The 26,856-nt window shown below is 37.5% G+C and overlaps 1 protein-coding gene across 1 annotated transcript in view; it reads left to right on the forward strand.

Annotated features, from left to right (window-relative positions):
• The first annotated feature begins 6,462 nt into the window (after positions 1 to 6,462).
• The window catches only part of LOC100890777, a 29,002-nt gene continuing 8,608 nt past the window's right edge, over positions 6,463 to 26,856 (forward strand). The window contains exons 1-26 of the mRNA XM_030975666.1: positions 6,463 to 6,597; positions 7,424 to 7,642; positions 7,981 to 8,286; positions 8,850 to 9,068; positions 9,761 to 9,994; positions 10,642 to 10,887; positions 11,624 to 11,809; positions 12,851 to 12,968; positions 14,298 to 14,391; positions 14,657 to 14,900; positions 15,517 to 15,828; positions 16,665 to 16,855; positions 17,124 to 17,295; positions 17,843 to 18,004; positions 18,494 to 18,635; positions 19,922 to 20,121; positions 20,695 to 20,895; positions 21,313 to 21,428; positions 22,046 to 22,231; positions 22,565 to 22,633; positions 22,970 to 23,093; positions 23,933 to 24,097; positions 24,330 to 24,402; positions 24,657 to 24,777; positions 25,753 to 25,814; positions 26,232 to 26,358. Of these exons, the coding sequence (XP_030831526.1) occupies positions 6,573 to 6,597; positions 7,424 to 7,642; positions 7,981 to 8,286; positions 8,850 to 9,068; positions 9,761 to 9,994; positions 10,642 to 10,887; positions 11,624 to 11,809; positions 12,851 to 12,968; positions 14,298 to 14,391; positions 14,657 to 14,900; positions 15,517 to 15,828; positions 16,665 to 16,855; positions 17,124 to 17,295; positions 17,843 to 18,004; positions 18,494 to 18,635; positions 19,922 to 20,121; positions 20,695 to 20,895; positions 21,313 to 21,428; positions 22,046 to 22,231; positions 22,565 to 22,633; positions 22,970 to 23,093; positions 23,933 to 24,097; positions 24,330 to 24,402; positions 24,657 to 24,777; positions 25,753 to 25,814; positions 26,232 to 26,358 (4,314 nt within the window). The 5' untranslated portion in view covers positions 6,463 to 6,572. The remainder of the gene's footprint in view (positions 6,598 to 7,423; positions 7,643 to 7,980; positions 8,287 to 8,849; positions 9,069 to 9,760; positions 9,995 to 10,641; positions 10,888 to 11,623; positions 11,810 to 12,850; positions 12,969 to 14,297; positions 14,392 to 14,656; positions 14,901 to 15,516; positions 15,829 to 16,664; positions 16,856 to 17,123; positions 17,296 to 17,842; positions 18,005 to 18,493; positions 18,636 to 19,921; positions 20,122 to 20,694; positions 20,896 to 21,312; positions 21,429 to 22,045; positions 22,232 to 22,564; positions 22,634 to 22,969; positions 23,094 to 23,932; positions 24,098 to 24,329; positions 24,403 to 24,656; positions 24,778 to 25,752; positions 25,815 to 26,231; positions 26,359 to 26,856) is intronic.

Genomic DNA, 26,856 nt, shown 5'->3' on the forward strand with positions numbered 1-26,856 from the left:
TAGACAAATAAACGTTTGCACTATTCACTGTTTCAGCTTTTCCTCTACCCCTCCCCTCTGTATAACCCTCTCTTTCTACCCCCCCCCTATGTGTGTGTGTGTGTGCGTGTGTGTGTGTGTGTGTGTCTCTCTCTCTCTCTCGCTCTCTCATCCTCGCTTGCAATATATGATTCTTTGCCTCTTTTCGTTGTGTAATCCCATGGTTATATTTATTGACTAAAAACCATTTGGTAAAACTTCCAACCAGTTAAACATCCAGCTAAAAAAACTTAATTGTTAGAATCCTATGTATATTATTACATTATACTAGTTGTAAACTGACCCCTTCAGCCTATGCTGGCGGTCATTTGTTTTCTGCACCAAAAATAGATATAAATGAGATAAACAAATTATCCATATTCTCACTTTGACATCATGTTACTTGATTCTAAATTCTAGATTAAAGGGTTAAGGACCTTTATAGATCCAAGTTGTGTGAAAGGTACCAGATGACGTCATGGCTTCAAGAAAGAAACGCGATGAGGCTTTCGAAGCATTTCTATTCAAAATATTATTATTAGTATTGATGATGTAGTGTCGTCACAATTATACGAATCGGCCTCCCCCTTCTCCCCCTCTCAGAGTCTCTCTTACAACCCCCCCCCCTCTCTTTCGCTCATATTTCGGTCTTTTTCATTAACCAGATATTTAAGACATTTGATTTATACTTCATTTATTACAAAACCTGAGTATGTAGTGGGATTTTTCTTGGTCGTTTCTAAGAGATCTATTTCTAACTTTATTAAAATATGTGGGGAGAAAGTCTTATTCGTCAACAAATATGATATTCCATACTATGACATAATCTCCTCATCTTTTGATCAATTACTTTTTCTTTACTTATTCATTCCTTTAATAGAACAGACTAACAAAAGGGGTCAAATTATACACAGATGCATGGATATAATGATTTGATTCAATGACCTATAACGTGTGCATATTCGCTCCTGCTAACCCTCAGTGCTACGTAAAAATTGACATCGACATTTTATTTTTGCGCAACGTTTGTGTTCTTACGGTAAATTAATCTATTGAACGAGTATTCAGTGTAGCCGAGGTCATTTTTAATTAAGGCTGCCCTTTTATTAGAGTCTTGTTTAATTCAGCGCGTGAATAATCTCAAAACGGAAAGCTCTCGACACAACAACGGACTTTTTCTTGAACTTGCACAAATGCAACACAGATTTCTGATTGGCTGCAATTCTGGACGCTGTTCATCTGCAATACAATGGCAAAATAATGGTTTCTCAATTTGATAGGGGGTTTGTGTTTCGGATGGATCGTAGAAACTCAAAGAATTGATTTGATGACGAGTAGACCTGTTAAAACGCATATGCTCGTCACATGGCGGAACAACTATAAGAGGACATTTGCCGATCAAGTTGATAAACCCCTGCGTTTATGCTTCTGTTCTTCCTTGTATAAGGTTGAATTCATCGTCTGCACATGATATTTCTAAAACGAAAATGAACGTTTTCTTCAAGGTGATTTTTATGCGAGACAGACATGGATTATCATTTTGACTTATATTGAGGAGTTCTTGTGATCCTGTGTAGTGACTTGCGCTGTTTTCATCGAAGTTGTTTTGTTTTTGGCTATCCTCATGATCTTAAACGACGTTGTGATAAAAGAACATCCAACATTGTCATATTTTTATCGCGTTTCGACAGTGACAAATCTAAGGACGTGGATTTCGCGGGAGATGTGTTTACAACAAAAAAAAGCGGAAACGGTTGAAATTGTTGTTAAAACCAGATATATAACGTGCAGGTTCAGTGCTCGGGAATTATGATCTAATAATCATTGCTGATGTTGTTAGTGACATCAACTTGACCTTGATACTGTTTGTGTTGTGGATGGTGCTGATGTGGTGGTGATAATGTAGTAATGTGGTAATGAAGTTGACGACGACGGTGATGACGATGATGATGACGACGACGATGATGATGATGATGATAATGATGATGATGCAGATGTAATGATGATGATGATGATGATGACGATCGTGATTTGGATGTGATGATGATGATGATAATGGTGATGATGTGGTGGTGATGATGTTGAAGATGGTGATGTGGATGTAATTCATGATGATGATAATGCTGATGATGATGAACGCGTATGAGGCATTTAATAATTGATTATCGCCACTGCATGTAGAATATTTCTCATTGTGTATTACACAACGAAAAAATAAAAGAAGGGCATCAGCAATAAAGATAGGTAAGTACATGAACTGCATTTATTTTCTCCCCATACCATTTCTTTAAGAAAATTGTAAATACATTTATATTACGTTCTATTGTTTAAAATGTAATAGATATTTTGTTAATGCGAAACGTTCATATCGTTTTTCAATTATTATCAATTTAAGAAATATCTGTTTAATTTAGCTTATAATTGATTACCATTACCTTTCATGTCTGTACCTTTCTTATCGCACTTTGTATAAATGTATCATGTATGTATTTCATCTTTTGCACAAGCTGCGCCTTGAGCATTTGACTGTCAAGTGGATTTGGCGCCTTATAAATCATATGTATTATTATTATTATTATTAAAATGACCTTTTCTACGATGTATTTCTACTAATAATTCAATAATCACTTTCTATTTTAGTTGATTTTTTTCTTTCTTTTTCAATGATCAGGCTGCGCGCGAATCAGTGTACCCTTTTTTCGTAATTACATATTTGTGTTTGTTTGTGTTTGTTTATTTTATGTTTGTCTATTTGTTTCTATGAACAGTCTTTACGTTCTGTATGTTTATCTGTATGTGCATTCGATGATTTTTTTTTGTTTTTTTGTACAAGACTAATGACATGAAGCAGCCCGATTTGTATGGGTGTTATAAATGGGTGATGGGGTATTGTGAGGTAGGACAAGCCATAATGCCTGTCCTTACTAGTAAAAATTAATATGTACATGTTATTCGCATTCTGACTATTGAAATACAATAATTCGTAACAGGTGAATTATCGTGGCACTTTACAAAGATGTGTGCATTGAATTAATCACATTACAAAACTAGTCTATTTCACCAGACCAATAAACCATTTTCGTAATGTAACTGAATTTAGTGCATGCGTCTTTGCGAAGTGCCTCAATACAAATATTTCATTCACCTGTAATGAATGATTGTATTTCAATAGTCAGAACGCAAAAATGCATATGTTAACGTGTTGTTAGGAAGTATTATAATGTTTATCCAACCTGGCAACAACTAATGTATGTAGGTTCGCATTCTGACCCCAATTCTGACTATTGAAATTCAATTATTCATAGACAAATGAATAGGATAATTCGTATCGATGCACTTCACAAAGACGTATGCATTAAGTTTGGTTACATAACTAAAACGGTATATTGACCCAATTTTATCGACAATCAAGACTTGCAGACGACACCAGTAACCACCACTACGCCTGTAACCACGGTAACCACTGATCAGATATCGACATCTTTGACTTGCGTGGGTTCTTGCAACATGACAACAGCAGGTAAGACTTTCGATTTATTTTTAATCTATAGGCCTGTTTGGTGTCGATATCGGTTGTCTCCCCCTCCCCGTGTTACACCCACAAATGTAATAACACTTTACCCACAAATGTAATAATTTTGAATCACCCACAAATGTAATAATGACTTAACCCACAAATGTAATAACACTTTACCCACAAATGTAATAATTTCACCCACAAATGTAATGACCACTTTACCCACAAATGTAATAATTTTGAATCACCCACAAATGTAATAATGACTTTACCCACAAAATGTAATAATGACTTTACCCACAAAATGTAATAAATTTGAAGGGATATTTTGTCGAATTTGTTCAAAACTAAAACCCTGTAATAAAGCATGGGTATAGCGCGCTGTCTTTACTCCAGACCCGGTTATTTCAAAAATTTAAAAGAATCTTCAAAACTAAGACCCCATGATCCTTTTCCTGTGGAATAACATGAGAATCGAGCGTAGTCTTTCCTCCAGACCCGGTTATTCAAAAGTAAAAAAAAAAAAAAAAAAAAAAAAAAAAAAAAAAAAAAAAAAAAAAACTTTTAAACTAAGACCCCACCATCTTCCAAACTAAGACCCGGTAATAAAGCATGGGTTTAGAGCGTAGTTTTTCTTCCAGACCCGGTTATTTCAAAACTTATTAAAAATCTTCAAAACTAAGACCCCATCATCTTATTCCTGTGGAAGAACATGAGTATTGAGCGTAGTCTTTCCTCCAGACCCGGTTATTCAAAAGTTTAAAAAAAAAAAAAAAAAAAAAAAAAAAAAAAAAAAAAAAACTTTTAAACTAAGACCCCTCCTTCTTCCAAATTAAGACCCGGTAAAAAAGCATGGGATTAGAGCGTAGTCTTTACTTCAGACTCGGTTATTTAAAAAAAAAGATGGTGAGGTCTTAGTTTTGAAGATTTTTAGAAAGTTTTGAAATAACCGTGTCTAACGTGTCTAACGGGCCGTTTGACAAAATGTGTGTGGGTTCACTAGACCGACCGACCTGATAATTTTCTTTCTTCCCGTATGTAGTTCTCCATGTCCTGTCGCTCATGTACGTCTTCTGTTTAATGAACCTTTTGGACCCCCTCCATGCTTACTTGTGTTGCTATATTTCTTTGTTTTGTCAGGCTCGCGAGCTGACGGTGTACTGGGATGACCCCAAACTTGGTTTTCAAATAATCAGTGGAGACAATATTGACTTTAAAATCCTTCATATTGCATGCATTTTAATAATAATTCTAATCGGGATGTCTTTTCAATATGATTTGAAATGTAATTCAAACATTTACCTTGTATTTAAAGGCAAAGACCAGTATTGGAAACGCCCCAATTTCAAAAAATGAAATGGAAGCTCTTATTACAAATCATGTGAAAGAATATGTTTTGAATAATACATGATGATAAAAATGTTGACGGGAAACTGCCTACTAATTGATATATTTGGTAAATTAGTGTATCTCTTGCCTGTTGAGCGATACAAATGCAAGTGTCGCACACGTGTGTGTAGTCCCATATACATCTTTCTGTGTACAGTGATTCTAACTTCATGAAGACTTGGCCAAATTTCTTATCATTTTGATGATTCCAGAACCTTGCAGTACATCTATGCTAGATGATCAACCTTTTCTGATCGATTTCACAATGTTTCTTTCACAATGCAATCGCATGACCATAACTGGTCTTTAGTTTTAATGCTTAATGCTTTGAAATAATGTATGTTGGTAGATTATATTCATTTTCAATTTAATTAAATTTCTTAGCCTCGGATGAGATTTTCTCTTCGACTACAATTTAGAATATAAGATTTCAAGTACGTCATATCACGCGATTTATCCCCCTTTTGTCTATCTCTCCCTCTCTCTCTCTCTCTCTTTCCCCGCTCACACCCCTCCCCATCTCTATATCTTCTTCCCCTTCTCTCTCTCTCCCCCTCCATCCTCCTCCCCCGCTCTTTATATCTCTCTCTTCGTTCATTATCAGCGGTCAGCTCGTGTGGCAGCAACCCTTGCCAGAATGGAGCTACCTGCTCGGAGAGTATAGGAGGATACATTTGCGAGTGTCCATTTGGTTACACGGGGATTCGTTGTGATACAGGTAGGCTATTAATGCGTCATTATTCCAAAGCGTTCTTCTTTCACTTTTCTGTAATGCCAATTTGTCTTACACTTCGTGTCACAGGGCTACACGGGAAGTGATGTCATCCTGCGCTTTTCCCAGTGTACTGAATGAAGAATTCAGTTCCAAAATGTGATAGATAAAATAAAAAATGAAAATCAAATCCAGTCAAATCTTTAATCAGTTTAACTTGCAGATGATCGATTGTTGTATGATCACAATTACTTTTACTTATTAACTGCTCTGCCTGAATCCTTTACAGATTTGACGCCGAATTTCAATTTCTCCCAAGCACGTGAACTGAGTCCGGCTGACTTTGGTGAGTACAATAATCAGTTATCATATTTTGATCGCAGTGTTTGAGATCACAGTATGGATCAATCGTAAATAAAATTTAAAATCGTGAACATGATTTACAGGCATCGATTTTGAATAGTAAATGATACAGAGCGCGTGTATTAGCAAAAATAAAACGTGTAATATTGACAAAATGGAAGTATTAATTAAACCTCCGTCTTTTAATAATTTCCAGGATGCATTTTTCTTATTTAGGATGTAACATGTTTTGGCACTGTTTGTGCACCGCACTCAACTTTTCCAATATTCTCACCCTTTCTTGTACAATTCCTTCAAAGTAATGAATCAAAAGTAAGATAAACAAAATTGAGGAACAACATGTAATCATTTTTTCCTAGATTAGAGCCTATATTTAGATCGATTCGACACAAATATATTCTTCACTCTTACTTTTCTTAATATCATTAACAAATATGTCTCTTTCATCTTTGAACAGGTGTAAACAGAAGTGCATATCAGCCGTATTACACGCTGGCAGATCATTACAATCCATTACAGACCATACTAGGGAACGAACATCAAGCCATTTCAAAAGTACCATGTCGTGACAATATGATGGACTGCATTAAACTTACAGGTTTGTAAAATCAATATTAATACATTTCGTATTACGCGTTACTATCTGCTGACGACTCATCGAATATATGTCAAGGTCAAGGATGTGTCATACAAATAACAATATATTGACAACGGAAGCATTTCTGTCCGCTGACAACTCATTGAATATGGCAAATATGGATCATGGGTTTTAGAATGTATTCGCAACGGATGCATCAAGATTATGAAGCGTAAAATCATAAGCAATGTACTTGACAATGTAACCAATAACATTAACGTACATGTATAATACGTCATCGTTTCGAAGACCGGGACGCATGCTGGGGGCTGGTGGGGCTGCGGGGTCTGCGGCACTCTCTATTCAGAAGTAAAACGGTGAATTAAAAATTCAATTAAAGTCTCTGAAAATATCCATACTGATTGGCTGTGATGCTGGCCTGGTGACCATTTTCCCTTGACAAATCTGTATTTGCCCCATGTGTAAACACAGTCCTCAATCAGTTACGGGTTGAATGGAATAGAACTAAAGCAGACAGTGCTTGAGCCTCTCAATAATAGGGACTTTTAGATTCCGCACGACGAGAACGTGGACTGCCCTTTTAAAGCAATGTGACGTCCTTTTAAGGCACTGGCAGTGACGTCACATTGCCTTAAAAGGGCAGTCCGCGTTCTCGTCGTGCAGAATCTAAAAGTCCCTAATACTCGTAATAGCAGACGTGAGATGAGAGTGAGGGAGGGGTGATAATTCCTACAACGCATCCAGGAATCGCTGCCTTATCATTTGCAACCATCCATCTGATTACCGGCATTTTATCATTCAGATACTCACATTCTCTCTTCCACAGGGGCCACTTCACGATTGAACCCGATGACATCAGTAACAGGGATCTGCATCCAGGAGCTGGAGAACTGTCCTCAGGGTTTCGCCATATCCATGTGGCTCTTCCTAGACTCAGAAGCCATTGACGGAGTGCCTTCCAAGCTCCTCTCAGTCGAAGATGGAACTCTCAGTGTTCCTTACGCCAGGCTGATGATCACCGCCCAGCGAGCAATAGAATTTTCAGGTAAATGTAGTCTCGTTCTGCAAACCGGAAGTATAGATCTTCTAACGTTTCCCAAAACTACTCCTATCAGGTACTACATCAGCAATTACTATCCCTATATAATCACCAAATCTACCTTTCATACATTTCTACAATGTATTTATGAAATATGTTAAATAGACATGAATGTTCATAGTTTTAGGCTGTCTATTATCAACTGTTTATATCGTTACCAGATTCCTTCCAGTGAGCATGGTAAAGAGACAGCAAATGTGTGTTATGGTATAGTTTTAAAATGATGTTTCGATATATAGTTATAGTATTGTCTTCAGCACGTATACATTTTGCTCTTAATTCAGTGAATGATGGATTAACACTAGCCAAGACAACAATTCTCGCTGGCAAAGTCCGATGGAATCAGTGGTTTAACTTTGGAGCGAGCTGGAAACCCGGATCAGCCCCTCTCGTGTTCGTCAACTCTAAACCCGGAGGTCAAAGTTCACAGAGTGACGTCACACAGCTAATGGACACGTCAACTAACCGGGAGGTGTGGCTTGGTTCAAAGGAAACCGCGGATTCTGCAGCACCTGTAACCATGTCAGACTTCGTGTACTGGGATCGTTTCTTGTTCGATTTTGAGAACCATCGTTACCTTGGAATGACCGGTAATACTATTATTTCGGCATTAATTAAATCCACGATAAACACGATAAATAGAGTCACATACGTTATAAGGGTTAATGCGTCTAGTCGAATCAGTCTAAATGTATGTTTGAAGATACTTCCATATTTTTAACAATTCATAATTCGCACCAAACCATGGCCAGATGGGACATGAAACCTGAAGTGTAACTGAGGTATATCACTTTTTGAACAAGGTCGAGATTCAACAGCCTGCTTTATTAGGATAAACCATTCCTGGCTACCGACATGGTCGATATAGTTGCCATCCCGAATTAGATGAGATGAGTCGCTAGAACATTTTGAATATATAAGGGTTGTCTCGATCAGAATCCGCCGATAGGTTGTTGAAAAATTCCTACCAAGTAAAACCAAATGAGCAAACAATAATTGCCATTAGACATTTTGGATTATATAAACTGTCCAACAACAAATCCATATTTTCAAACTATAATTTAAATAGTGAAAGGGGGTATAGCCACAAATCTCTCTAAATGTACACCCTTTTCCAATTGTTGTAAATAAGATTCTCTTTTTTTTTATATAGATGAAGAACAACACTTGCTTTTTACGGCTGATCATTGGTGGACCGTTGACGGATTTACGCGCAGGGATCATCTCCTATTGGCTGGCCATATGAACGATGTCGCTTCGACCACGCCCATCCGGACAGACGAACATGCAGTGACCGTGTTGACGTCTGGACGAGATGGCAAGGGAAGGACCCTCGACGTCAATGGAGAGGACGGATTCTGGTTGTTCTTTGGTAGGACCTAGGAATGTAGAATATTCTCATGATGATGATATGAAGTACTGACTACTGATTATATTGAAGCCCCACTGCACTACTTGCGCCCTCTATATAGCAAACAATGCCTGAGCCGTGACCGTTGGTCCCCTATGGTCCCCCTTTTTCTTATGTTAATTGAGAGCTCATTTGATGAGATAACGACCTGTCATTGACCATGCAGGGAGGTCTAATTCCTCCTGGCCAAACTAGTGCTAAAGGCTTTAATCAACACCCCGAAATGAGATACCTCGGTATGACCTCGAAACATCTGAAAACGAAACTCAGTTATCCATTCTATATAGATCTTAAGTAACATTATTGATAAGTTTCAAAGTTGTTTTGTAGGTTATTAAGTAAGATTTTGTTGTGTATTGTGTATTGTATAAAGTTACCCTATACAGACCAAAGGAGACCGTAGTACCAAATCTTCCTTTCTATTTTTTAATCTTTCGTAAGTCATCTTTTACATATTCTTCTCTGTTTTTTTCTCGAACATTACCTCTTTGTTTATACACAACGCTCGTGTATGTTCTCTTCTCCGCCCACTCTCTTTCACCTCTCTATTTCTCCTACTTCCTCTGTCTTTCTCTTCCTCTTTCTTTCTTTCTTTCACTTTCCCTTACTCTCTCACCCTTGTTTCTCATTTCTTGTTATCACCCTGTACACAGGAGAACATGCCGGTACGTGCATCAGTGATCCAAGCCTCTGTGACGATGGCATCACCGTCGCAACGTGGATGCGGCTAACAGATCACCAGGACAACGAGTTCCACTGTCTCCTGAGTTCGGGCGGACAGACGACACGAGGTTTCGCCATCTACCAGACGGGCCAGAAACTGCGCGCGATGGTGGCGAACGGAGAGCGGCAGTGGATTGTCGAGGTTCCCTTTGACGAGTTTGAAGGTAAACAATTGCTAGAGCTCGGCAGTATTAAAAAGTCTGTCCTGGATCGGAAGAACTCGAAATGACACTCGGGAGACTTCGGAATGACTCGTATCAACTCGTGAATTTGCTTGGTTTTTCTCTCGCCGAGATCTTCGGAAGTATCTTTAGGGACCGGGAAATCTTGGAATCGAAGTCCGCAATGTTTGAAATGAAGTTTACACGTCATTACTCACTAGAAGACGTTTATTAAATTATAAATTTATTGCGATAAATAATCAATCATCTAGATCAAAATAAATTAATCCCAAGATTTATGTTAATCATTTTTTTTAAAGGCACATATGTTTCTATACACTCCAAAATTACACATGTTCATCATAATCATCCTATGCCAATTATCCGATGCTTATGATGAATTTTTGAAATAATCTTTCTATGGTTTAAAGGCTTTTTGAGAGAAAAAACAACAACCCGGTAATCATCAGATAATTAGCTTTAAATGAATGAAATTAAAAGTAATTTATAAAGTAATATAAACTATTAACGCGCAATGAAAATCAACATTTAATTGAAAGTAAAGAACGTTTGAGACTGACAAGGGTATTAACCCTGTGTTAATGATATGAACTGACGCCTTTCTTGCTCTTTCTCCAATCCTCATCTAGAATGGACTCACATCGCTCTTACATGGAACCTTACGACTGGTCTTTACCTGTATCTCGATGGTAACACCCGTGGCATTGATAACAAGGGGGTATACAGGGTACGCGAGGCAGATCTCGACAACAAACTCATTGTCGGCAGGAGGAACGACTTCCTCAGTGACTACGCCCGGGTGGGCTTCGAAGAACTTGCGATCTGGGAGCGGTTTGTGGAGCCATGGGAAACAAGACAGGTCTTTGGCTTGATCGGTAAGAATATGTATGAGGTAATTTTTATAGTTTTCGTTCCGCAAATGGTGTCTTTATGGGCATGTTTTTTATCTGTCTCGGTTTTTGCCTTCGAATTTACCCAGGCGTTAAAACGACTCCAGTTTTGGAAATTCCCCCTCTCAAAACTGAAATGTAAGTTCTTATTACCAAACATGTGAAAGAATATAGTTTTTGGCTAATACGTGATGATACAAATTTTGCCGGGAAACCTCCTACTAATTGATATATTTGGTAAATTATCATATCGATCCAGCCTGGGTAGATATCGCGATATTTCTGCTTTTTTTGCGAATTTAGGTTGAAGTATTGCCATCTAAACCTCTGAAGGCAATTTTTAAACAATATTGAATGGATATTTTGCACCCTGGCAAAACCCTTCAACCGCAACTTTACCACTTCCGGTCTTTACCTATTAAAGAGAAATGGGATTTAACAGTGATTTCAAGATGTCAACTTTAACTGCCTTTGTTGCCGGTATACCTTTACATTTTTGATTTAAAAATGCTATCCAATAACTTTCCCTTTGGTACTCCTTCAAATCATATGATTTCCTCAGCATACTTGCGTGATATGAAATCGCTTCTTGTTCCAGCACACATAACATAGCTGTGACGTGATAATTATGTGCACTGTATGTCAGGTTCATGTATGACATTTTATTCCATACGTATTGGATATATTGATCAAACAATTAATATTTCGTATTCATTTTCAGAGAACTCCGTATACAGTAAAGCAGCGTTCTACTGGACGAGTCAGTCAATGATCACAAGTACTTTCGACCTTCTTGAAGCTGGGAAGACGGCTGATATTATTCCAGGACCGAGTTCTGATGTGACCGTGGTGATTGAGGACGATGAAACCTTCGTTGAGTTGCATCCTGATAGCTACATAAGCCTGGGTAAGTTTGTATAAATTTATGAAACATTAAATATTGATTTATTTTTTCCCACTTAAAGATACAATGGGTGTAGATCTATTGTCTATTTTACTTCAAATGTATTGTAGAGGAGGCGCGTAAGCTCAGTTGGTAGAGCAGTGGTCTTGTAATCCGGCGACCCGGGTTCGAAACGAAAGCGATGCGCTAGTGCCCTTTGGTGAGACATTAATCCTCATTACCAGGTCTCTCGGAGAGGACCTAACAGAGCCGTCGGTCATCTGGTTGCTTACTAACAAGCATTTATGATTTTTTTAGCAGTCAGGTAAAATAACCACCACTACACAATTTCTATTTCAATTTCCTAGAAAGGTAGTTTTCATGTTTATTGATATGAATGTTTCAATTTTTTACCCAAAATTCATAAAAGACAATAATTATACAGATTTAAATAAGTTCAGTCCCCGTTACATCGTTTAATCAATAAAGAACATATACATTTAGATATACATGACGATTTAAGTGGCTTCCAAGGTTTGACCCAAAAAAAGTACGGGTATGTGGATAATTGAAGTGCCGTATGTAATTGAATTATGCCAAGGGCTAGGGAGTTATTGATCAATATAGAGAATATTGATCCGTGTTTTCGAGTTGGTGCATAATTTCAGAGAGTGTATATTGAATTTGATTAAGAAAGAAAATACTTAATAATTAGAATCCAAAATGGTGGAATGATGAAATAAAAGACACGTTCCCATTCGATGATGAATAACAGTTTATTGAGATACATGTATAAACAGATATATGCATAGCTTTCAAAGCAGGTTATAGTTTGAGATGAGAAATCCATAGTGTAAGCTACTTAACTACATGCTGTACATGCAATACAATATTATGAAAGGGAAAAATGGTAAAACTAATTTTTAACAAAGTAATGAGAGAAATGTAAATATGCAAAAACACAGGGGGAGGCGGGGGACATACACTCCTCCCCTGTGCTTGTGCTTATGAAATCAAATTTAATTTACTTGAAAATGTTCATGTCGATGTTGTTGCTGTTTTTAGGTACGTTCCCGACCTCATGCCTAACAGTTACAGATCTATGTCTTACTGGCTTTTCGCTCTCTATCTGGCTCAAATCACCAGTCAATGCACCTATCACCGGACATCATCTTCATATCGAGTAAGTAACAGTGACTGCGTGACTTAAGCACGGTGGCGACGATTTGTCGTCATGAAAATGTGGTTGAATATATGCTGTAAACGCGTGGAGGCACATCTCCTAAAAGTCTCTCGAACAAAGAAGGAGATGATGATGATGAAAGGAGAATATGATGATGAAAGAAGAAGAAAAAAGGAGGAAGAAATCGAAGGAAAAGAAAAAGAAGAAGAAGATGAAGAAGAAGAAGAAGAAGAAGAAGAAGAAGAAGAAGAAGAAAAGAAAAAGAAGAAGTAGATGATTAAGATGAAGAAAAAGGTGGAGAAGAAGAATAAAATGAAAAAGATGGTGATGATGATGATGATGATGATCTTCTTCTTCTTCATCTTCTTCATCATCATCATCATTATCATTATCATCATCATCATCATCATCATCATCTTTTTCATTTTCTTCTTCTTCTCCACCTTTTTCTTCATCTTAATCATCTACTTCTTCTTTTTCTTTTCTCATCATCATCATCATAATGAAGAAAAAGAAGTTAATCACATGTTTAAGGAAGGGGTGGGGTTATTATATATGTCACAGGGGGGGGGGGTGAGTACATGCCCCTTGCCCTCACACTCAACCCACCTTCCTTACCGGGTTCTACCACTGTGCTGGCGTATTTCGTTCCTGTAATTAATTAATATCTCAATACAGTGGTATTCATTTGCGAATACGAACATATCTTTAATTCCATCATCATTTTGGTTATAATGAACAAGTGGTTTCTTTCATAATCAAAATCAATATGCACTCTCCGAAATATGAACCAGCTCGAAATACACGGATCAATATTTGTCTGTATTGGTCAATAACACCCTTGCTCGTTAGTCTAATTTAATTACGTAGGGTGACCTATCAATGTGCGTACAATCGAAGGACTTTTATCGATTTAACAATTATTAATTTTCAAATAATATTGTGTGAAATTACTGCTTCCGATTTCGACATTAATACTGTTAAATGCTACCGATATCACTGAAGCATTCATTTTCCATCTCATCATCATTTGGGTTATAATTATGAAGTGGTTTCTTTCATAATAAAAATCAATTTACACTCTGACACTGAAAAACGCACCAACTCGAAAGACACGGATCAATATTTGTCTGTATTGGTCAATAGCATCCTAGCCCTCAGCCTAATTTAATTACATAGGTTGACCTATCAATTTGTGTACGATTGAAGAATTATTTATTTTCAAATAAAATTGTGTGAAATTACTGCTTCCGATGTCGACATTAATAATATGAAGTCGCTGCAGCATTTTATTTCGATTTCTCTCTTTCTTTTTAAAATTGTTTATAGGTCTCGCAGTTTGACACTCACAGTGACGTACTACACCGCTGTTGCCATAGTGATGACTTCCGATCTGGTTTGGACTACTACGGTGCCCGTCGCAGTGAGTACCCTTCCTGTGTCTGCACTTGGGAGCAATGAATCTATGATATGATGACAACAAACAATAATAACATGTGAAATCGCATTTAGGGATATATTCATGGAACGGAGATGGCTTACCTGCAGATAACATTAAACCTTCCCTCAAATGATGCGAATTACTAAGCTCAACATCTTTACTAATTGATTTTGACAATGAGTAATGCTTGTAACACATTTACAAAGTTTTACTTAAATATTACATTTCAAATCATTACACTATTCAGAAACATGGGGCGTGGTACAACATCGCCGTCACATGGAACCGTTTTGAAAGTCTGGTGGTCTACATAGACGGCATTGAACCCGAAGGAGCGACATCAACCGTAGAAACGAACATGGACGTACAACCGTCATCAATGACGGAGGTCGGTATCAGCTCGACTACGGAAGGGACGTTGATCACAGATCTTGCTCTTTGGTACCAGTTTACGTACCCGCGAAAAGCCTTCACGCTTCTCGGATTAACCGGTGGGTTTTCTGACAAGGTTAGGTAATTAAGAGCCGTCTTGAATGACTTAATTCAAACGGTCAAACTAGTCAAACGGGAAGAAGGAAACCATAACTAAATGAATTAATATAAAACGAACAACAGGCCTTTACTGTAATGTATTCAAATTTATGCATTTGTCTTTATGAAGCCCTCGATACCAATTATTTTATTCACCGCTTACGAATAAATGTATCTCAAAAGTCAGAATGTTAATTGCATACATTAGTTGTCGCTAGGTAGGACAAATATTATGGCTTGTTCTACCTACCAACGTGTAATGTATGCAACTTGCATTCTGACCACTGAAATACAAGTATTCTTCACTAACATGGGAATGAAACAATTTGTATTGAGGCACTTCACAAAGACGTATGCGTTAAAGTTTGGTAATATTACGAAATGGCCTATTAGATAATCGATAGAATATCTAACAATGTTCATTATCATTCAGTGCAAACATGTATTCGACACTTTACGTCACCATTACAGGAGTGATAGATGAATAGCAGTGTGATTACAGATTAAAGGTTTTTTATTACCATAAAAGGCCACGCTGTTTCTATTATGCGGAAACCTTTGTTGTATTTCGATTAGATTCTGAGGGCTACTGCCAGAGTTTCGGGCGTTACTGCTGGACTTTCCAGCCACCACTCAGCCGTGTCGACCCTTTCACCGCGTCCGACACCGACATCGTTTACACCACGAGCTCGAACTACACCGGCAAGGCCGTGGTCACTGACGGTGTCGAGGGTTTCCTTACTCTGGGCGACTTCGAAGGCGTGTGTCCCAGCGATCCTGCCGAGTGCGAGCACGGATTCGCGCTGGGACTGTGGGTGAAACTAGAGGCTCCTGAGACTGAGGATAGCTCTGTGAGGCACATCGTCAGCCTGGGTGCTGACAAGAATGGTGAGCATTTTTTTCCTTTGAAATGTATTGAATGTCTTTCTTTTGCCTACAGTAATCATCGGTCCTTTGTGTAGGATAATGTTCGAAAATAAGACACAATCATGTAATTATATAATGGAATTCATCAAAGGATTAACTCTCAGAATGGTTGCTCAACTCATAATGATATCAATATATTTTTTAGTGACTTGACTCCTGATAAAGTCTTAGTTCATAATACCACCATATTAATGTAGTTGCCTGATAGCTAGGCGGATAGGCATATTTATTTTAAATGCTTTCATCATTCATGTAATGCTTATGATTATGCGATTCATAAATTAAACTTTTAAATATATCAAATGTCTCTCTTGTGCCTACAGTAATCATCGGTCCTTTGTGTAGGATGATGTTCGAAAATAAGACACAATCATGTAATTATATAATGGAATTCATCAAAGGATTAACTCTCAGAATGGTTGCTCAACTCATAATGATATCAATATATTTTTTAGTGACTTGACTCCTGAGATAGTCTTAGTTCAAAATACCACAATGTACATGTATTAGCCCATAGCTAGGCAGATAGGCATATTTATCCAAAATGCACTCATAATTCATGAAATGCTTATGATTATGCGATTCATAAGTTTATCATTTTTTCAGGTGTCTCTTGGGTCGAAAATATAGAAGGAGGAGCAAAAGAACAAAATGAGAGGGCACATTAATTATTCTGTGTACCACATCGTTTCTTTGATGCGTCAAGGGCCAGTATTGCCCCCCCCCTAAATCTGCTATTCCGTTCAGGCCATTTCTAAATAGAGAATTTTTTTTTTAAAATTTTTATTAACCTGCAGGTGAAAAAGGAATGGCTCTGATTCAGGCCGAGGGGAACATCCGGGCTATTGTTGCAGACGGCACTAAAAGATGGGAAGTGGATACTACGGAGCACAACGTAACCTATGGCAAATGGATGTACATTGGAATGATCTGGGAAGCGACGAATGGACTCAAAATCGTCTTTGATGGCGCAGAGACGGCAGAAGAGGTATGGAATTGACTGTATTACTTCTGGCGAAACAGCGGGGAGCATGAGTGCAGGCCTCCTCCCAAATCGAAAGGCGAGAAAAGGGGATAAGAGAAAAGAGAAAGAGAAAGAGAAAGAGAGAGAGAGAGAGAGAGAGAGAGCCCCAAAAGCGGTGGGTAGCGGTAATATAACCGGAATGTCCCCTTTTTAACTTAGCTTTTTGATAATTCCAAAACTTGTTAATAACCAAACCCTTCGCACATGATTTTGATTTAATCTTCCGGTACAGAAATCTGGAACAGTGAGCACAAGAAACAAGGAGGCATACTCGGTAATCACCGTCGGAAAATCAGCAGTCTGGCCCATAGGGTACCAAGCAGGCGCCTATGACGAGATTATGCTGATTGTACCAGAGACTGCCGATGCCATTCCGTTACCAGAAGACCTGAATGGAGTTGGAAGTATGTTCACGTTAATGTACTGATGTATTCTGTGACAATCCTATTAATTAGGTCAGCTTTTTAAGAAAGATTTGACGCATTTATAGTGATGAAATAAGGATAAAAACTTAGACTAGGTAGATAGTCAAAAAGAAGGATAGGAGGATGAATGGTTAAGGAGGAGGAGGAGGAGGAGGAGAAGGAGGAAGTGTTTTTCTACAATTAAAGTTCTGATATTCAAACGGGTGTTCATTCTGCAGATTTTTTTTTGCACGAAGGAATATTTGTCTTCATCTGTTATTATTTGTTGCACATATTCTCGTCAAATGTATATCTTTTATCCCTACTTATACTCGATTCCTGTTTCATCCTGTATCCCCTTCCGTCTTCTTTTTCACTACTTCCCCTCCCTCACGATCCTCTCATCTGCTCTTCCATCCCGTCTGTCTCTCCCAATTTTGTTTTCTCTCTCTCCTTTCTCTTTCTCTCTTTATCCCCTCCTTCTCTCTATCTGTCTCCACCCCTCTCTCTCTTCGTTCTGCTCCCGTCACTCGATCTCCTTACCAAGGTGTGCGCTACCGCTCTGCCGACCAGTACTTCGACGTGACAGACCCGTCGGGCCCGGTGGAGGCAGTTAACACATCTCTGGTCGAAGACCGCTTCCATTCCGAGAATGGGGCTATCTCTACAGGCGATCCGGTCAAACATAACTTTGGATACGTATCCATAGGTATATAGTCCGTCAATACACTTTGAAGACTATACATTTATGATATAAATTTAGAATTTCAATATCCTTAAGTTTGAGACTGGAAAATTGGGAAAGTAATATGAGGTTGCATACAAAGAGTGTAAGAACCTTTTGGACTGGTAAGTAGAAAATTAAGCTTAGAAAGCTGATATTGTTTTTAGCGTCTATATATCATTTTCTTATTTTAAATGCATTCCAAATTTGTCTCAATACGGGGATACAGCGAAAATAGTTCATTTGCAATGCCGTTATTGACAATGAAACGTTATTTTGTTGGATTCGACACACCCCGTGTCTCTTTATGAAAAACGGTTGTGTACCAAAGTAAAGGAAGGTTTATTTTATGGCAAATATGAATTTTAGTTGTCCAGCATACCTTTTGCAGAAAGCCTCATACCTTATTCACAAAACTCTGGGATTCTAAAAATATTCCTTTTCATCTTTTTCATCTTTTTCATCTCTATAAAGGTGACTATGCTGGTAAATGTTTAAGTGACCCGTCTATCTGTAGTCCAGCCGGTATGACGGTCAGTTTCTGGGTCCAACTTGACAACATTGACCATTTCCAAGATGTTGCCACCAACCCCGAAGGGCTAGGATATATTCTAAGGTATGAACGTCTATATTAAAGGCATCGTTTAACAATGTTAAATCTGAGATGCACGGCCCTACGTGTTATCAGTGTCTGTGATATGGTGTAATATTAAAGCCCTAAAAAAAAAGCGATTCAAATGATCAAGAAGTGCCTCAATAGAGCAAAAATCTTTGAGTGACCGGTTTTTACCATACTCATTTTCCCCAATGGACTGTAGTGTTATGAAAACCGTTAGGAAAACGCAAAATTTGGTTTCGATTTCCAATCATAAATATCTTGATAATCAGACAAGCGATCGGCTTGTAAAAGTCATGGAGTTCTTGACTGACCTAAAGGTTTATAATTATCATTGCAGCATGAGCTAAATTCTGGATTTTGTTTCAGAATATGAGAAAAAGTTACCGGATCCCTTTAAGATCAAATAATACAATGAATACATACAATATTAGTCCGTCGCCTTACGCCTTTCTCGATTTCTTTTTCTTTCTTTTTTGTTGTTTTAATTTTATTGAACATAATCTACATGCTTAATTGACTGCTCTTACAAGGGAATCTACAATTTATAAGCTAAGCTTTTTAATGGATTCCCCCAAATTGCACTACATATATATAATTATGTCTAATTTCAGTTTGAATACCATGCAATTGTATTTATATCTCTGTATGTTATTTCGACTGTATTATTGCTTTCATGGCCTTATATGATTGTATGTACTTTTTACTTATTGACAGAACAATTCTTGTCATTCTTATTTTAATTGCTTATGATTTTTGTCATGAATGTAAATGTGAAATATTAAATAAAATTAAAATGAAACTGAAACTGAACCGAACAATGGCGACACCATTTGGACGTTGATCTATCTAGAGACAAAGAGAAGTCAATTGATTGTATTAATGCTCTAAACTTCTAGGATGCACATGTAACTTCTGAAATGATTCGGGGCAACTGCGACTATCCCCTTACCTCGAATAATTGGCACTCCAAGCCTAAGTTGTAAACGATACCTTATGTATACACCTATTGCACATGTATTTCTATCAAAAAAAGAAAATAATGATATGCACAGCAAAGATTTTTTTTCTAAGTGGACTCAATATGCTTAGATTAATGCCACAATAATATCTGACGATATCTTCGAAACTATAGCATAATACTAATACCCCCCCCCCCGCAGCATGTCAACTAAATAATGTTCTGCCATTTGCGTTCATGGTATTTACAACGGCAATGGACAACAACAGGAACTAATAGGGGCAATAAACATTTTATGGTGTATTTTCTTCCCCTGAAATTGAAGCTCTGGTGCACAGGTCGCCAACAGCCGAGGGTTTTCAGTGACCTATGACGGCACTACTGTCACTACAGAGGCTGTAAGCTCCAACATCATGTGGACTGCATCTTTCGATGACGCAGATTTTGGCAGGAATTGGACCAACTTTGCTATAACTTGGAGCTCCGTTTCTGGCCTCGAAGTTTTGACTGACGGCGAACTAAGGGGTGATTATATTTTTTTAAATTTAGATTTTTTTTTTCGATGTTCAGATCTGCAAAAGGCATATTCCATCAAAATTCGGATCGAATACAATTCGAGAACATTTGTACATACAGAAATAGCCTTAAATGTAATGCTTTGCAAATTAGGATTCGAAGTAATTACATATCGTAGGGTAGTCATATTTTCGTGGGGAGGTTTTTGAAATATTTTAAACTATTTTCTTTCCAATTCATCATTGGACAAGTAACGTGTTGAATTTAAAATCAATAAGCAAGTCATAGCTCACGGATACCACTATTTCTTGCGTTTTTTCAATGATTTGTCATGAGTGATTGAATTTGATATATGTTGAAGTGAGAATCGAGCAGGTTAACGAATCGAGAGCTGGCATATTCAACAGAAGATATTTGTATTCGGCGTGTGTGAGGTGCTTTAAATATGATGTGATGAAATTGTGAAGGAAAATGAACAAAGATTTGTTTATTTTGAATGGATATGTTGTTGAGAATTTATTTACCCATTGCTGAATTTATCTTTTTACTTTTACTTCTTGTTGTTTACCTCCCTCCGCACAGCCACCGATCCACTTGGAACTTCATTGTCCAGTGCGACAACGGATACGCACACCGCCGTGCACCTCGGCAAACGGAACGACCAGGAGAGCGGGTACCTCGGGGGCGCCTTCGACGATGTCGCCATATGGATATACACCATCGATTTCGAAGACGACGACGAGCTCAGTCAGTTGCTGGGCGAGTTGGGACTAGATGATCTTTGTAAGGAATGTTTCCCTTTTTTTAATAATTTTGCCGCATGTATCCGATTATTCGGTTCCTGAAGTACCATTGTATAAATCATCATTATCTGCCTTAAATGTATTGCTATAAAAAAAAACTGTGCCACACTTAAGGGATTGTCGTTATATTCTTCTGCGTTATGTATTTTGTTGTAAACAAATATGCCAATGTGTATCGTTATCAGTATTCTAAGAAATTAAAATATTGGCAAGATATATATCTATGGCATACACTAGAATTTTCTTCAACGACTATTTTGTAGTTATTCAACTTTCTTAATCCAGGATCCTACTTTCCGTTGAGTTACTAAAAATCGTTTTCATATATTCGCGTGCAAGGTATCATCATTATTTCCAATTTAATAACGATACTTCAATTCCTATGTGTTACTAACAGTTATCACTGATGATTATACACAATTGTTGAACTCGGGACCGACCACTGGTAAAGAAGAGTGCCGAGTCCTGCATGAGGCCGACTGTGCGAGATCACTAACAGAACTAGAGGATATTGTAAGTACAATAAGTCAAACCAGACACATATGTGTTCCTTTAGCAAATGATTTTTGATGACAAATATTCACAACAATTTAATGGTTATTGGAATAGATATAAGGGTTCTTCTTGATGAGAACTCGTGCATGAAATAATTACTTTTGTATATGAATTTCCTTTGTTTTTTCTGTCTGCATGTTGTGTGATGAATTCGTGATCGCGGAAACGTACTTTTGGGAACAAAACGGGCGGCTCCTTTCAACACGTTTTAACAAAAGAGAGAGAGAGAGAGAGAGATGAAATGAAAGATCGAGAGAGAGAGAGAGGGAGAGAGAGAGAGAGAGAAAGAAAGGGAGAGAGAGAGAGAGAGAGAAAGAAAGAGAGAGAGAGAGAAAGAAAGAGAGAGAAAGAAAGAAAGAGAGAGAGAGAGAGAGAGAGAGAAGAAAAAAAGAGAGTATATGGGAAAAGTGTGTGTGTGGGGGGGGGGGGGTGACAGGGGATAGTGATAAGAAGAAAAGGGATAGATGGGAAGTAAAAGAGAAAGAGGGGTTAAGAGATAATAGGGAAACTCTTGAAATAAATGAAATAGTATGATGTATATTCATCTAACACCCAATTTTTTTCTCACAATATAGACCAATGAAGAATTATATTTCGGTAATACCGCTCAGACGAGCATGCGCAGACGATTGCTGCACCTTGCCCAGTCTGAAGATATCCCATCAACCAATGAATTAGCCGCAGCCGTCAATATAGCTTCCACTCTAGCCCTGGTCGTCCAACCCTTCAGTAACAAAACGTTAGCCGAAAATGCAATTAAGGTATAAAAGGAGTAAAATATCGAATATAACACCACTGCATTTTTAGCATTGACTGTTTATTTTCTCTAAATTTTAAACTCTTTTCAAACTGGTCGACAGAGGACTTCCACAATTTAGTTTTGTGACGCATACAGTGATAACCAATCAATTAGGAGTTGAGTTCCATTTATAACCTTTGAAGTTTTTTAATATTTTGTATAGTGAATGACAATTAAGAGGGAAACAAATTCCTACAACTTTGTTATCTTAGTTAATTATTGTGAAAAGGATGCTTTGAAACCACTAATATTTATTCTTAAATGTTTTTTTAATACGTTCCGTTTTCTATTTTAGGAATTCATTCAAACCGTAGACGCACTGCTTGATGCAAACCGAACGGAGAAATGGATCGAGCTACAAAAGGTAAACAAATTTCGGATATAGATGTATTTTTCAGGGGCGGATCTAGAATTCCATAAGTGGAGGGTGTCGAAATAACAATGATTATAAAAGTGATGAAAGAGATTAGATATACATGTAGTTGTAAAGTTTTTATTATGTTTTTTCGCCATAGTTTACCCAAATACAAATTTGTCATGTGCCTGGGTCTAAAAGGGAACTGGAGGAGGTGCAAAAGAATGAGAGGCACAATTAATGTGTACAAAAATGTATGACAGATTGAGTTTAAAGGGGGAGGGGCGCTTAGTGCCCCCTCAAAAAGGATGCTGATGTTGAACTGTTTGTTCTCCTTTCGGTCAGGTCAAACCCGGTTCGACGGATTTGGTTCACAGTCTTGAAGACTACATCACACAGGCCGCTAGAGATTTTGAAACAAGTGACACGTTCCAAGGATGTCAGGAATTCTTCGAAACAACTACGATTGGTATGTTCTACTTACTTCAAAGCCCCGCTGCACTACTTATAGCTACTTGCGCCCTCTATAAAGCAAACAATGCCTAATCGGTGACCATTGGTTTCCCATGGTCCCCTTTTTCTTATGTTTAGTAAGATATGATTTGATGAGATAACCACCAGTCAGTGACCATGCAGGGAGGTATAATCCCTCCTGGCCAAACTAGTTCAGATAGTCCTTAAATTATGTTCAAGTACGAACATTTTGTGAAGAAAAGGCATTGCAATTCACCTTGCTTCCTTAAGATTCATATTGAAGATAGCTGGCTATAGTCATTTATTTGTTGTGATTTTCAGAAATAATTTGCCTCTCCTGGATACACCGATACACATTTTACGTCCTGCTTATGGCCATATCTAGGATATTTTATCATTTAGTGTCCTATATATATATATATATATATACAAGGCTTTATCATGATTGTGGTATTGTGGTATTCTGAAAATAAATTGACGCCAAAGGTATCATTTTACTCGATTGTGGTCACATCCAAGCTCTAGTGGGACTTCTAATTAAATACAATCATCAGATACACTCAATTCTTATGCGTTGGTAACGAATGGAACAGAAAAGCCTTGACTTATACTCGTATATATTTTAGGGGATTTCCCTTTTGACCTTGATATAGCGAATACACCGATTTTGTCGTTCTTCTTCTATCTTTTTATTGAAAATTCTCACTCACTCCTCTCTTTATATACCCTCGTCCTTTCACCCTCTAAAGTTTATTGGAGAAGTAATTAAATTCAGCCAAAGATTCTACCAGATAAATGACAACTAAAGGTGTTTCTTCAACATTCTTCTTACAGCTACGTGCGTTGATAAATTCGTCTCTGAATCGTTCGGCTCCAATGGGCCCGTTACCCTACCTGTGTACGGCAACGAGTCGGCTTGGAGAGGGGTGGAGGCTAGATGGAGCAATCTCAAAGAAGAGGTCACATTGCCCCAGAATCTATTCGACTTCACCATTGATGGTAAGGCGTTTTTTGTTTACACTTCTAACCTTTTAAAGGTCATGTTCGTTCTTAATACATGACATCAATCTCTTCTGTGATTCCCCCTACAAACAACAACAACAACAAAACAGCAAGATCAACAACACCAACGCTGCCAACAAAAACATCTACAACAGAAGCAACAGCACCAAACTCATAAAAAGAGCATTAACAGCGTCTTCATCGCATGTCTTCATGTTTTCACCAACAGGTAATGAAGGGATTCTGGTCCTCTCTATTTATGATGCTCTGGATGAAGTCATACCACAGAACACATCAAAGGAGTAAGTTACAAAATAGACATTGAATCTCTCACCGTAATGTTGATTTCTCACCTACATTTTTTGTACAAAACATGCCAAATTAAACATCAATGTTTTTTAATTACAAAATTGTAAATAGACATATTTTATCTGAATTTTTTTTGTGTGGATAAATCTTACTTGCGAAAATGAACTTGTACTGCAGACAATAAACATCAGTAAATCAAATCATATTACACAAAATATATTTTTATTTTGTTCTCTTCCGATAATAGTTTTGTTTCGACATCGACGGCTGAGCCTTGGGTGAATAGCCGTGTGGTATCCCTGAAAGTATACCCATCTTTACGCCGGGAGCTCTATAACCCGGTCAGATTGGTCTTCGTCCATACCAAGGTAAATGTTCCTTTAAAGCCCCACTGCGTTACTTGTAGGTACTTGCCCCCTCTATATAGCAAACAATGCCTAATCGGTGCCTGTTAGTCCCCAGTGATCCTCTTTCTCGTATGTTATTTGAGAGCTAAGTTGATGAGATTACCACCTGTCAGTAACCAGCAAGGTGGTCTAATCCCTCCTGGCTTAACTAGTACAGACGGGCTTTAATGGAACTCGCACTCATCTTCTCTACGTTGAGTCCACTTGATTAAATCATAAACGCGGTATGATGTTTAGCTTTAATGGCGAGGGAGATTATGTAAAACGAACTGGAGGATAGGTACAATAATATAACGTGATATACAGTGCGTCCCAGAAAAAAACGAAACCTAGAATTGTCGATGTTTTATCATAACTTAATCACAATTATAATGAATAAATGACACATATTTGTAAATCTTAGATTCTCCTCTTTCATATTTCACGTATGAGTGATTAAATACAATTTGAAGAAAGGGTACCAACAAGACATTTGGCGAACGGTATCTGAATTTCACATTTCAAATGACTTTTTGGCAAACTTTCTTCAATTTGTTTTGATCATTCATATGAGTTGCATCAAATCATAGAGGAGGATCTAACCTTTACAAATATGTGTCATTTGTTAATTTTCGGTAAATATCGGTTTCGTTTTTTCTGAGACGCACTGTATACATGTATTTAGGTGTGAAAATAAGCACCGTTTACATGTAAAATCAGGATTTACACAGTGCCCCTCATATAAAATTCTTTGTCTATAACATATCAATGTTCCGTCCATTGAGATTCAGAATAAAGTAAACATTGCATAAATCGCATGGTTTAACGACCTCCTCGCTCTCAGCAGACAATGCAATTCAGTTTTGATATGAGAGTATAAACAGTGGCCAAATATAATGATATCATTGTTTAAGAGGCAGAGAAAATTTCAACTGAAGGTATTTATTCTCATTACAGGGCGTATCCGGCGAACCGGACACCGATACACCAGTTTGTGCCTTCTGGAATTACTACTTACCGTAATATCCCAACTTTCTTTATGTAGTTAATGGGACAATTGTATATTTACCAATGTTTCGAAAATAATGCTTCTAACTCGAAATGACAGATACAGTTCACCTATGAACACATCACATCATTTTAAGCACAACTTACATTATCGACAATTCCAATGACGCTGTTCGTAGGCCTCATTCATTGCTTGCGTCAAGTAGTATGGAACATTCAAACTTTAACATAACAATAATACTGTTTTACATGTAATTTATATAATAGAAGTATAGATATCATATGGGTTAAAAGCACGTAATTTCGTATGAAATCATTTGCTTTAAAAATATCTGCAACAAAAGACATTTCTATTTTGAAAGTAATATGAAATTCATATACTCAAAATATTTGTAAATTCATGATCCAGTGTTTTTTTTTTAACCAAGTGACACCAATGGAGGATCTTGGGACAAGACAGGTTGTGAAATGGTAGCTACGAACAGGACTCATACAACATGCGAGTGCACTCACTTTACGCACTTTGCAGTTATAATGGAACCACCACCACCACCTGTAAGCTTTCCTACACCCCCTGGTCCTACACCTTACACTAACACATACTTCTGCTCGATATTCGACCCTTGTTTTACTATCGTGTTTGTGACGTAGGATCCTGAAAGAAAATATTTGATTTGGTTGTCATCGTCCTTTCATTAGCAAAAATGTATAGAATATAATTTCTATCATTAGTTCTCTCTGGCGACGGTTTTTATATTCTGTTTGTAATTAAATGAATTTCCTTTTATTTTTGGTTCCATCTAGCCTAATGAAAATGACTGCGCCTGGTGTTTCAGTTTAGTATTATTATTCCCATTCCTAACGAATATTTGCTATGATTCATTGTTCTATCAAATCAAGCTTGATTGTTTATACAAGATAACTGACCAAAATAATATGTCGAAACGTAACACGCACGCAAATTAAATATACGGTGTAAAATTTAAACAGGCGCAAGTCTTGGTTACATTTAGAAATTCTGAATACACGATCGTTTTTTAAATAAATGAAATC

This window comes from Strongylocentrotus purpuratus, unplaced genomic scaffold (genome assembly GCF_000002235.5).
Source record: "Strongylocentrotus purpuratus isolate Spur 01 unplaced genomic scaffold, Spur_5.0 spur5_scaffold_8, whole genome shotgun sequence".
NCBI lineage: Eukaryota > Metazoa > Echinodermata > Echinoidea > Camarodonta > Strongylocentrotidae > Strongylocentrotus > Strongylocentrotus purpuratus.